At 39.7% G+C, this 13068-nt stretch overlaps 2 protein-coding genes across 2 annotated transcripts in view; one reads left to right on the top strand and one right to left on the bottom strand.

Annotated features, from left to right (window-relative positions):
* The window catches only part of LOC120304922 (tyrosine-protein phosphatase non-receptor type 14-like), a 90508-nt gene extending 87594 nt beyond the window's left edge, over positions 1-2914 (bottom strand). The window contains exon 1 of the mRNA XM_039336062.1: positions 2795-2914. The gene's annotated coding sequence lies outside the window, so the exon portion shown is untranslated. The remainder of the gene's footprint in view (positions 1-2794) is intronic.
* A 2445-nt stretch (positions 2915-5359) lies between these two features.
* CENPF (centromere protein F) overlaps positions 5360-13068 on the top strand; it is a 33580-nt gene continuing 25871 nt past the window's right edge. The window contains exons 1-3 of the mRNA XM_039336076.1: positions 5360-5628; positions 8286-8466; positions 11770-11966. Coding sequence (XP_039192010.1) covers positions 8305-8466; positions 11770-11966 — 359 coding nt within the window. The 5' untranslated portion in view covers positions 5360-5628; positions 8286-8304. The remainder of the gene's footprint in view (positions 5629-8285; positions 8467-11769; positions 11967-13068) is intronic.

Raw genomic sequence — 13068 nt, forward strand, 5'->3', positions numbered from 1 at the left:
CATGGTGCTTAGTGACAGAATTGCTGGTCGCAACTGTACTCAATAAGTAAGGGTAACCGTAATCATCTTTGCGATGTCATCTTCTCTGCACTTTTTTTTAAGAGTCTCAACATCTTTTCATATCATAGCAACCAAAACTGGATGCAATATTCGAAGTGTGGCCTTACCAAGACATTATAAAGTATATTAACACTTCACATGAACTTGATTCTATCCCTCTGTTAATGCAGCCTAGGACTGCGTTGGCTTTTTTGGTAGCTGCAGCACACTTTCGGCTCCTGTTTAAGTGATTGTCCACTAGGACTGCCAAGATCCCTCTCGCAGTTACTACTATTTAGCCAGGTACCACCTATTCGATACCTATACATTTGGTTTTTCTTGATTAAATGTAAGACCTTACTTTTTTCTCCACTGAATTTCATACGGTCCAGTGTTCAAGCCTGACAAGATCCTTCTGTATCTTGAGCCTATCTTCTGAAGTGTTGGCTATTCCTTATTCCTGCCAGCTTGGTGTCAACTGCAAATTTGATGAGTTCCCTTTCTGTCTATGGTAAATCACTAATGAAGGTACTGAAGAGCACCTGGAGTAAGACAGAGCCTTGGGATATCCCATTGTATGTAAAACTGAGTCTGTTTTACTGAAATATATACCCTTTTTTACCCACATTTCCACAAAGAGAGTCCATACTATCGTCATGTCAGGATAGTATTAATTGTGCACACCTAAAAGTACTGAGATATTATGATTAAATCATTGGAAGCTTTTGGCAAAATCTAAGGCATCTCCATGATCCATTCTTTTAATGGCATATATGGCTGTGGCATATATCAGCAGCAATATTAATCACAGCTGTGGCTAACTAAATCTATTACTTATTTACATAATGTCTAACTTGCTTTTCACTTATAAACAATCCCAGAGTAGGCTTTAAAACTTAAGATTCTAGTTTAGTGGGGCGCTGGCTAAACTGTGACATGGTCAATATCAATGGATTGCTTAAACTTCATCACTCAGGGCCCTTTCTAATTCTAGTTATATTAGGCACAATCAACAATCTCTAATTTTGTTGATTTCAACTCCCAGAATTCTTGGCAATGGCCAACTGGGAGTGAAAATCCACAAACCTAATGTACCTAAGTTGGTGATATTTGCTCTAAGAGAATTGAAACAGAAAAGCAACAGCACCTTTAATCTTGTAACTGACTTGATTTGATGTAACTAATTATTGTAACTGTTTGTTTCTTTAATTCAATATTACAGTTTTACCAGTTAAGAAGGTAGAATTCTTATTTACATTCACACATTGATCATAACATTGTTTTCTTGCTAACTTCAAATTCTCAGTTTGTATTTGTTTGAAATACCTCATTTACAATTAAATTTTGTATCTACTTTAACCCATCATAAAAGAGTCCTTAACTATTACAAGCAGAGTACCCCCCTTACTGTTTGATTTTTTTTACAGTCTTTTGGTTCTTAAGATCATATTTGTGTCAGGTCAAGGATCAGAGGCCTGGAATTGGACAAATCCAATTCAACGTGCCCTGGCCATCTCACTATGGTCGCTTCGTCCCAGCCAATGGCCCAGGCAAAGGCCATATTTTCAGGGGTTTGCATATACACGTATCCAAGTACACAGATCACAACTATGTCTGTTCATGCATACAAATGAAGTAGACAGCACGCACAATCATACCGGTTGGTAGCAGGGAAGAATATAAACCATTTCCTTCAGAGCAACTGTACAGTAAATCACTGCTCATCTTGCTAATGGCAGGAAGATTGGGAATAATGGATGCCTTGCCCTATTCTCTCTCTCTCATTCTCTCTCTCAACTGGCACAAAGAGAGGGACATATTCAGCTTTCAGGATACAGATCACCCCCTTTTTTCTGCCATATATAACAATATGTATTGTACATGCAAGTAATTCTTAATGAATACAATTTTCTATTCCTTGGGAACACAGTAGCCAATGAAATAAGTTTCAAGACAGAGATCACCTGCAGTACATTACAGGTAAATTTAATTATATCATCCGAGAAAAAGAAATATATGTAAAAATGAAATACAGCTTTTTATTTTTAAATACAACTTTGAACTTTGATCATAAAGCAATATTATTAAGATTTTCCATTGAATCAAGAGTACTAGCATATATTTAATTCAATAATTTCTAAGAAATATTAAAAACCAGACTCTGCTGATAAGTCTAATATAATAATAATCAAGATGGGGCTATATAGAATGCCAAGGATTTAAAAATCCAAATAAATTTGTAAAGTTTTTGCTTCCCCCCCCCCCCCCCCAGGCACATATAACAGTATGAATTTTCCTGTGTAAAAGGGGATCACCTAGTGGCAAGAATAGAAAAGATACTCTGAGATTTCAAAAATTAAGATGAAATTTATCACTCTGATAATCAGTTACAGAATAATCAATATTTTTATAATTTGAACCACCAACTCCAAAATAACATACGTCTACTCAGAGTACCTAAGGCCAATGTAATTATCTTGGCACCCAAGGAAGGAAAAGAAATACATGCATTCTTTCCAGCAATAAAAGTGCAATGATAACAAATCCAATAACTAGGAATTTATATCCCTTTCATGATACTGAAAAGTTCTCATTGTATTAAAGTTTTGAGTGTTGGCAAATCTCACTCAGGTATTGTCTGCAGTGATTTATGAGCTTATTTATTTGCTGTAGCTTTATATTGTTGAGTTTGTAAATACTCTACCATTTATAGCCACATAAAATTATAACATCATAAAACAGCCCTCTACCCCACCTCAAGGACACGGTGATATCAGAGTGACGATAACAAAAATTCTCAGAAGCTCTATAGAAGACTTTCCACTACCTCCAGAAAACTGTAAGGCAAGTTGCAATCCAGATCTCCTGATAAACAACAAATAGTCTTTGACTTATGTCCATTTGTTCAGTGATTATTCAAAGTTACTTCAGCACTGAAAAAAATGGATGTATTACCAATCCTCAAAAATCCAGTCAAGGCAGCATCATACGATTATGACCCAGGCACTTCAGTGCCTAGCTAACAATTATGACACTATAGGGAATTGTGATCACTTGATCATCATTTGTGACCTTCCCTGCTGATTTCCAACAAGTAAAATCAATGGGGAAGCCAGCAGGGAAGATTGCTAGTAAGACACTTCTGCATGCAGCATCCCCATCTGCCCACAGCCTCCACCAACTCACATTGGGCTTGCCAGGGATCGCCCAACTTCCCCCATAGCACCCTCCTCTTTTACCTGGGACTCCTGCCACTTCATACATAACAAACCCCACACCTTGAGGTTGTGATAGCAACCAGGGCTGCCAGGATTGCCATATATATCATGTCAAATCCCAAAGGTGCTTTTTCAAAAGGCAACTGGACTTTCTTATTTTTCTTTGAAGAGATTTCGCTTCTCACCCAAGAAGCTTCTTCAGTTCTGACTGGACAGTGGGGAATGGAAGGATTTATATGTCTCCATAGAGATATCATGTCAAGCTTTATGTCTGCATTGCTTATGTCACTGCCAATTGCCATCATAACCCAAGGACTACCTGTAGTCTAGTTCCCCTTCCTTTGATCTCATTGGAGAAGAAGTATCAACATGTTCCTCAGGGCTAAATGGATTATATTGACTCTACCTAAATCAGTCAGTCCTGTAAATATCCAGTTTCCAAGGGATTTATAATTTACAACCAGCACTTTTAATTACATTGGAAGTCTACTGGAAGCCAGTGGAATGTCCACAAAACTGGTGTTGTACATTGCTGGCAATACTAAAGCTGGGCTGCCTCATATTTAATAATTGCAACTTCAGAACAGCATTCAAAGAGAGTACATTGCAGTAGTTGATCCAAGAAACAATGTGGCATAGATGATCCATGCTGATTTTGCGTGTAAAGCAACTGCACCAGTGCTGAGTTATGTAACCTCCTCATATAACTTACATGGGAAATGGCCATTGGACCTGGGTAGCAGACTGGAAGCAGCTAGGCCTCTTAAGGGCAAATTTACAGCAAATTATACTGTGAATTCATAATTTCTATGTGCCTTTGTACCTTTATCCCTGACCATGACAGTTGAAAACAGTCCCTTTTTGACTGAAGGTATTAAAATTTTGTGTCTCAAACTGCTTGCAGAGTTCTCCTCCTAAGCAAGATATGGATATTCCAGAGTTGTGAATCGGTACTATATTCACACTCCTCTTTAGTCATGCAATTCTCTGGGTATCACCATTTCATGGAGAGTGAAAGAGAACTTTGAGCTTCCCAACTCCTATGTAGTACAGGAATCTCCTTGAAGGCATGACTGAGGACACAGAATAATGTGAGGGGGAAATCAGGGTGGTGGTGAATGAAGAACAATTTTGCCCTCTTAGATTTCTTAAAGGAAATTAAAAATATAAATAAAATAAAATTCTCTAGTCTAGACAATTTGACTGGTCTGAGTCCTTCATTTTCCATTGTTGGCACCTTCTCTCTTTCTAAAATCACTAATGTCAATGAACCTGTCCAAGGAGAATTGACAACTATAACAAGTCAACAAGTGTTGGTGCTTACCTGATTATATAGCATCAAGTTGTCAACTCTTAGGGCAGGGGTAGGCAACCTTGGCTCTTTTATGACTTGTGGACTTCAACTCCCAGAATTCCTGAGCCAGCCATGCTGAGGGGAAAGGGAGAGGTTTCCAAGCTGAGCCATGCTGGCTAGGAATTCTGGGAGTTGAAGTCCATGAGTCATAAAAGAGCCAAGGTTGCCTACCCCTGTCTTAGGGACTATACAGACCATTTCCAGGATGAATCCATTTACTTCCAGTTTAGGTTGCAATGAGTGAGGATTTTCTGTAATTTCTATTACCGGTATCTAGTGGTCAATTGGATTTTGACAGTTCAGATAAAGCAGCTCTTAATTTTTGTGGACTGCAATGCTGGATTCTTCCCCCCCTCCCCCGCTGCTCTAAAATAAATACACTGGTGCAGATCTTTTATTTCCTCCACGTTGTTGAGTTGTGCCTTAGGCTATAATGAAGAAAAAGAAATCTGAGTGTTTCTAATAAGGTTGGTTTCTGTCTCCCGCTTCCCACTTCATTTCCGATAATTTGGGGGGGGGGTTTATATTAATAATGGGAGCTAGAGGTTCCCCAAAACAGGCTCCTCTATACTACGATAATAGTGTTGTCTCATTGCTATGCAAGTCATTCCATGCTCAAGTCATCCGATCAGACTTCAGTTGGGCTGCGGCGCGGCTTAACAACTTCTTCAAGTTTTCAAAGCTGCGTGCAGTACAAGTCTTATAGAGAAAAAGTTGCAAGGGCTACAACAGCGCCCCCAGCAACTCTTTTGCCTTTAGCCAATCATCTCTCGCTTTTCGAATTCCTAGCCAACGAGATTTGAAAAACAATCCAGATTGCGCTGTTCGGAGGATTTCTATTGGTTCAACCGAAGAACGCGAGGCAAGATTATTTTCAATTACTGACCAATCGTTCTCGGATAGCTTCGGCTTCCCGAAGACTCGAAGGAGAAAGTGGCAAGTTTGAATTCGCAGCGGCGCTCGAGGAAAATAAAGTGAAAAAGAGCTTGGAGCGTTGCTGGATTCTTCGTGGGAAAGGTGAGGAATGAATTACATTTAGGTTAGAGTTGCTGTTTTCTCCGCACTGTCAAGAAAAGACTGGTGGGTGCGGATATTGACGTGGTAAGGAACTAACTAACTTGGAGGAACGTTGTCCATGGGGTCATGATGGGTCAGACACGACTTCGTAACTAACAACAAAAAGGAAATAAAAATCTATAAAGGAGACAAAATATGTGCCAGTCATTAGAGATAAGTCAATTCAAGAAACAGGCAGGGCGGGGATTCCAGGAACTATGTTAGGAGTCTTTAAATTTGGCCCATTTATGATTTGTGGACTTCAACTCTCAGAGTTGGCTGAGGAATTCTGGGAGTTTAAGTCCACAAATCATAAAAGGGCCAAGTTTGAAGACACCTGTACTATATTGTATTAATGTTAATACATTCTTAAAAGTCCGCCGAATTTTCTTTCTGTCCCATGTGATACTAAACAAAAGCAAGGACCATTTTGAGTTACTTTTTCAAGTTTCCACTTTTTCAGGATAGAATTGTCTTTCTTCCAAATCATCCTGTCATATTGCATTACTGTCTGGTTTGGAAGCATTACTGCTTCAGACAGGAAGGCGGTGCAGAGAGGGGTGAAGATGGCAGAAAAGATTTTTGGTAATTCACTCCCTTCTCTCCAGGACATAGCACCTAAGCGATGCTTGAGCAGGGTCCGCAGGATTATCTGGGACGCTACACATCTTTATGACCTGTTTTCCTTGTTACCTTCTGGGAGGAGGCTTCGTGGTATCCGAAGCAGAAAATCCATTTTATTCCATATAACATCAACCTCGTGAACTTTCAAGTTTCCTCTTTCTGCTATGTATTTAAAACGGACAGTGATTTTCATTTTTAATGTGGGCCAGTGTGTTCACATAAAAAATGACAATAAAGGTAATCTTACCTTACCTTACCTTACCTTTATCCTATCCTATCCTATGGGTTCACTTCTTTCTTTCTCTAAATTCCTTTACACCAGGATAGTTTGCTACTCATGCAGACATGCAGATAGCTGTCAGGCTTCTAAAAGGGTTCTAAAAGCTGGGAGATATTTAGGGATGTTAAGGTGGATCTTAAATTACACAATCCAAAATTAATTTTATGGGAGGCACAAGTCAAAGAAGCGGAGAAAAAGCACCAACCTAACATAGGGCCCTCACACAGATATTTCTATCGATCAGCAGGGCATAAGTGCCTAGTGTGGAGAAGTAGGCAAGACACATTTATTAGAATTGGGTAGACAAAGTAATTGATAGATTTGAAAGTAAGAACTAGAAATGTGTAGAGAATCTTACTAGAAGTTGGTGAAGGATTTTAGCAGCCAAGAAATATAGTCAGAATGGCAATGAAAGTAACATGTTCCCTATATGTGGAGCACTACTCTGATATTTAACTTGTATGCACACTTGACTGTTGAATAAAAATGTATTGCTACTTCTTGCATTTTATTAGTTTATAAGAATCCACAATTGCCAAGGAAGATCTGAATAAAATTGGGTTTCAAAAAGGGCAACAAGCTTATGATCATTCTATTATTGTATTATATTGTGGGAAACATACCTAAGATTATCTGAGCAGAGAAAGACAGTTTTCTTGGAAGGTGATTTTTGCATTTTATTTAAGTGGACATATAAATGTTTTTAATTAAAATGTTAATTAAAATAAATATTGCTATATATAGTCCACTTCTACAGGTATTGAGGCATTGTAGAAATACAATGCTTCCCCAAGTTAGATTTTTTTAGGAGGTCTCTGGAGGGTTATTGATGTTTTATAATATTACTATTTATAAATATGCAGGCAGAGCATAATCAACATTAAACAGTTTAGGGAAGCAGCTAACAAAACTCTTAGGAATACTATTTCCCTAAAACAGTGGTTCTCAACCTTTTTAATGCCGCGACCCCCAACCGGTCGTAAGTCGACTACTCAACCGGTCATAAGTCGAGGACTACTCAACTGGTGCAGCACCGTTTGCAGAATGGGACTTTTGGCGGGCTCAGCAGGGCAGAGACAGCCTGGACAATTCCTATTGGCTTTTGAAAGCCAATAGAATTAGACTCTATTCAAGAGAGTCTATTCTATTGGCTTTCAAAAGCCAATAGAATAAAAGGGAGTAGCACAGCTAAGGAAAAGGGGAAAAAATGGTGGACTGCATTGTTTGGCGACCCCCGTGAAATGGTCGTTCGACCCCAAATGGGGTCCCGACCCACAGGTTGAGAACCACTGCCCTAAAAGAAAACTCTTTTCTTAAACTAATACAAAATAACTTCAGAAATATAAAGAACTAATCCATAAAGCTGGGAAAGGAAATAGGACAAGCACCAGAGGGCTTGCTTAACTATTTCTAACAAAAGAAGAAACTGGAAAAAAAAACCCCAACTGGGCTTGCCTTCATGCAGATAACATTCCAATGATCCTGTCTTTTATATTATACTGACTTTCCATCATACCTGGTCTTATAGGTAACAGTATGGATTTTATATGTATCTTACTCAAAGGATCCCATTTAATTCAGTAAGACTAATTCCTACGTAAGCATGAATTCCTATGTGGCTTGAAATACATCTACCTTTCATTTTGGTCATGTAAATATAATTTTAGACACTGAAAAATAATTTTTCCGTTTTATAATGTCTATTCTGTATTAGGAGAGTGAAATCTGGTGACATGAGCTGGGTTGTGGAAGAGTGGAAAGAGGGTCTTTCCACCAGAGTCCTTCAGAAAATTCATGACCTTGAAAGTCAAGTTGAGAAATTTAAAAAGGAACGTCAGCAAAGGCAATTTCAACTGGAATCTCTGGAGGCAGCTTTGGAAAAACAGAAGCAGAAGGTAGCATAATTACTATTTTTGAAAAAAAATATCATTATCACATTTCTCATAACTCCTGCATTGTGTTGCTTAAAAGCTTGCATACTAAAAGCTGACAAGTTGTTGAGTTTTACAAGCTCTTTATTTTATAACTTGTTGTGAACTGAGGAAAAAAAGTGGTGACCAGAATCACCTAAAATGTTCCCTATTACTCTTGAAGATTAAATAGGTGGCCCAGCAGTTAGAGTGCAGTACTGCAGGCCACTTTAGCTGACTGTGTTCAGCAGGTCAGCGGTTCAAATCTCACCGGCTCAAGGTTGACTCAGCCTTCCATCCTTCCGGGGTAGGTAAAATGAGGACCCAGATTGTTGGGGGCAATGTAAATATATATATACATTGCTTACTGGTGTACACCGCTTAGAGAGTGCTTGCACTTAAAACGGTATATAAGTCTCATAAATAAATAAATAAATAAAATTCAATTGAGTATTCACAGGCCACAGTCTGTTGGTGTCTTCACGCAGGGAAACAATAGAACATAATTACAAGTCCTTATACGTGGAACCGTGTATTCCAGTATTTTTATTTGAAAAAAAAATACCTTCTATTAAAAGGAATGTATGTTTCTTTTACATTGAAAGGGATATTCCTTTCTGATCATGTTTTGTGTAGCTCCAGTTAAAGTCAACTTGGTGTCCACAAAAATGAACGTACAATGTTTAAATTGGTCAAAGGCAACACTTGGCTCATAAGTCATATGGGTGGGACAAGGATGAAAACTTTTATTTGTTCAATTTACCTGGATATAGTAATGGAAATGAATTCACATGCATTAAAAATTACAAATTATATGCAGCATTTGGAAGACTTAAGGGCCAGAGCAAAAGGTTTATGGAGCTTTAACAATCTGGTTAAATATTTAGGAGCTGAAATAAGAATGACATAGTTTTTCTACATTCATCTGATTTTTAAAACCAAAATACCTAAGAAGACTGAGACAGAATGGGATAATATGGAAGGGCAGTAGACCTGCTTAGATTAGCTTTCAGTATTATTCATTTTTCATCCTATTGATTCTCCCTATGCTGTTTTATCTTAGTGGGGAAAAAATACAGGGATTTTATGTGATGGAAAAGGCAGCTTGGTACCTGGAGGGATGTGAAGAAATGCCTCTCTTTTTCTAAGCTGTTAGGTCAATATTTTCTTTCTTTTTTTTCTTATTTTAATTTGCAGAAATAGAAATAGAGCTCTGTTTCATACCTGGTATAGCTCTTGGGGACTTCACCAGGCTGTTTTTGTGCCCAAAGATAGTTACTTATGCCATGAAATAGGAAAATTAGATAGCTATCTATTCTCTGTAACCTTGTGAATTACATATTATTAAAAAAAAAGCTAAAGGCTACTGTTACATTTCCATAAATTTATTTATTTATTAATAAAATTTATATGCCGCCCAATCCCTAGGGACTCAGGGCGGCGTACAAAATTAAAACAATAAATATAATGATAAAACAATAAAATAAGTGCATTCATACAGTGTGTCCAGTCGTATCCTGCCCCCCCCCCGGGGACATCAACCCCAGGCCTGCCGGAACAGGAGAGTTTTAATGGCTTTCTTAAAGGCCGGCAAGGTGGGAGTAATTCGAATCTCGGGGGGAAGTTGATTCCACCAGGTCGGAGCCACCACAGAAAAGGCCCTTCCCCGAGGGCCCGCCAGCCGACATTGTCTTGCTGACGGGACCTGAAGGAGGCCCAATCTGTGGGACCTCACCGGTCTCTGGGAACTATGCGGCAGTATGCGGTCCTGTAAGTAACCTGGTCCTAAGCCATGAAGGGCTTTAATGGTGATAACCAACACCTTGAATTGCGTCCGGAGACCCACAGGAAGCCAGTGCAGCTCACGGAGGATAGGTGACACGTGGGTGTACCTTGGTGCACCCACAATCGCTCTCGCAGCTGCATTCTGAACCAACTGCAGCCTCCGAACGCTCTTCAAGGGTAGCCCCATGTAGAGCGCATTACAGTAATCCAGTCTTGAGGTGACAAGGGAATGAGTGACCGTGAGTAGAGCCTCCCAGTCCAAATAAGGCCGCAACTGGTGCACCAGGCGAACCTGGGCAAAGGTCCTCCTGGCCACAGCCGATAGATGTTCCAAATTTAGCTGTGAGTCCAGGAGGACACCCAAGTTGCGTGCCTGCACTGAGGGAGGTAAATTTATCCCCCCCCCAGGGCTAATGATGGACCATCAGGATGACCCTTGGGAGGCAAGACCCAGAGCCACTCGGTCTTGTCAAGGTTGAGTCTAAGCCTGTTCACCCCCATCCAGACCCTCACATCTTCCAGGCACTGGCACATCACATCGACTGCTTCACTGAAAGGATACGGGGTGGAGATATACAATTGAGTATCATCCGCATACTGATGATACCTCACCCCGTGTCGCCGAATGATCTCGCCCAGCAGTTTCATGTAGATGTTAAAAAGGAGGGGGGACAGGACCGAGCCCTGAGGCACCCCATAATCGAGGCGCCTAGGGGTCGATCTCTGTCCGCCCGCCAACACCGACTGCGACCTGTCAGAGAGATAGGAGGAGAACCACCGCAATACGGTGCCGCCCACCCCCACCGAGATGACGCAAAAGGATACCATGGTTGATGCTATCGAAAGCCGCTGAGAGGTCAAGAAGCACCAGGATAGAGGAATGACCCCTATCCCAGGCTCGCCAGAGGTCATCGGTCAGTGCAACCAAAGCAGTCTCAGTGCAGTAGCCAGGCCTGAAACCAGATTGAAAAGGGTCCAGATAATTCGTTTCATCCAAGGATCACAAGAGTTGGGACGCCACCACCTTCTCTACAACCTTCCCCACCACTTCCTTCAAAGGTTGCGGGAAAGACCCCTCCATCAAGGAGGCGTTGATTATCGCCTGGAGCCAGCCTCGTGTCACCTCCCTACTGGCAGAAACCAGCCAGGAGGGGCACGGATCCAATAAGCAGGTGGTGGCATTCATTGCCCTCACGGCCTTGTCCACTTTATCAGGGGTCACAGGCTCAAACTCGCTCCAGATAACATGACTAAGACCAGCCCCCGGCATCTCGGCTGGCACTGCCCAGTCGAAGTCCAGGTCTCTCTGAATCTGAGTGATTTTGTCCGAGAGAAACTGAAATATAAGTCTATCAAAACTGGGCAACTACTAGTTGGCAACAAAGAGATATAGGGAACTCCAGGTCTCCAATAGTCACATTGCTGCAGCTGAGATTGGTAGCCCTATGAAAGTCAGACTTTGTGGATACATGTTCATGGATTCTTTATTATTCTTTTATTAAGGTTGTTAAGGAAAAAAATGAAGGTGCAACCTTGAAGAGAGAAAATCAGAACCTGATGGAACTTTGTGATAACTTAGAGAAAAACAGGCAGAAACTTTTTCATGAACTTCAGATGAAAGAATCAGAAATTAACTTTCAAGAAGGACAACTCATTTCAAGCAAGAAACAGGTTGAAAGTCTAGAGCAAGACCTTAAAAGGTGAACATCTTTTTTTTAAGCAAAGGAGTAAAATAGGAGTAGGTTGCACAATTGCGTTGGCTGGTCAACACCAAAACCATTGCCAATTGTGTCTTTAGCAGTAGTGAGAAAGGAAATTCCAAATCCAATCTTATTCTGTTAAAGGCACTTGGTTTTATTGGAACTGTATTCATTTAGAAGAGCAAAGCTACTCATGCATCATAAAAAGTTAAAATACTTGGAAGCTTTTAACTTAGAACCTACATAAAAAAGGAACATTAGAGCAGTGTTTAAAATTATACATGGTAAAAGGAAAGTGAAAAGAGATTTTTGTCTTTCTGATAATAACTGCTTCTAGAATGAATCAAGACAAAAGGAGACACCGAGTCCATCATTAATCTATTCAAATTGCTATAATAAGTTGGAATGATGGCCACCAATTTCCACTACTTTAAGAAATGGTTGGATAAATTGATGAAGGACAAAGCTATTAATGGATCCTGATTATGTTGGCTGTGTTTTCCTTCTAGTAGCAGTGACAATGTGCCTCTCAAGATCATTTTTAGGAAAACCAAAGCTGGAGGGTATTCTGTCCAACTTGTGGGCATTTCATAAGCATGTAGTTTACCATTTTGAATGGAATACTGATTAGATTGGCCTTTGTTCTGATGCAGAAAAGCTCTTCTGATGTTTTTTAGTTACTAATGAATTACATAAAACAATACCCTTTTTTCAGCTTTGTTTTATTTTTGTAAATAGGAACATTTTTCCCTGGGAAATTATAGCCTGTCTAAAATTGGCACTGAAAAATTGGGGCCTAGCATCCCAAACTGAGCATTTTAATAGATAAAATAGTTTTAATAATTTGTATATATTTTTTTACGGTTTCTTCCAGCAGAGTAGAATAAAGTGGTCTGGATCTTTATTATAATGCAATGAAGGAAGGCAGTATTAACTTGCAAATCTGTAATATTCTAAAATAATATTGACATTTTCAATGCTCCCGTCAAGATTATTATCTTACCATTTTCTTGATTTTAAATACTTTCTGATTAAAAAGGTTACATTGTTTATATTCTATACAAATGTAGCAATATTCTTCCCTTGAAGCAATAGGAATGAT

This window comes from Crotalus tigris, unplaced genomic scaffold (assembly GCF_016545835.1).
Source record: "Crotalus tigris isolate CLP2741 ecotype Arizona unplaced genomic scaffold, ASM1654583v1 scf7180000017546.9332058, whole genome shotgun sequence".
NCBI lineage: Eukaryota > Metazoa > Chordata > Lepidosauria > Squamata > Viperidae > Crotalus > Crotalus tigris.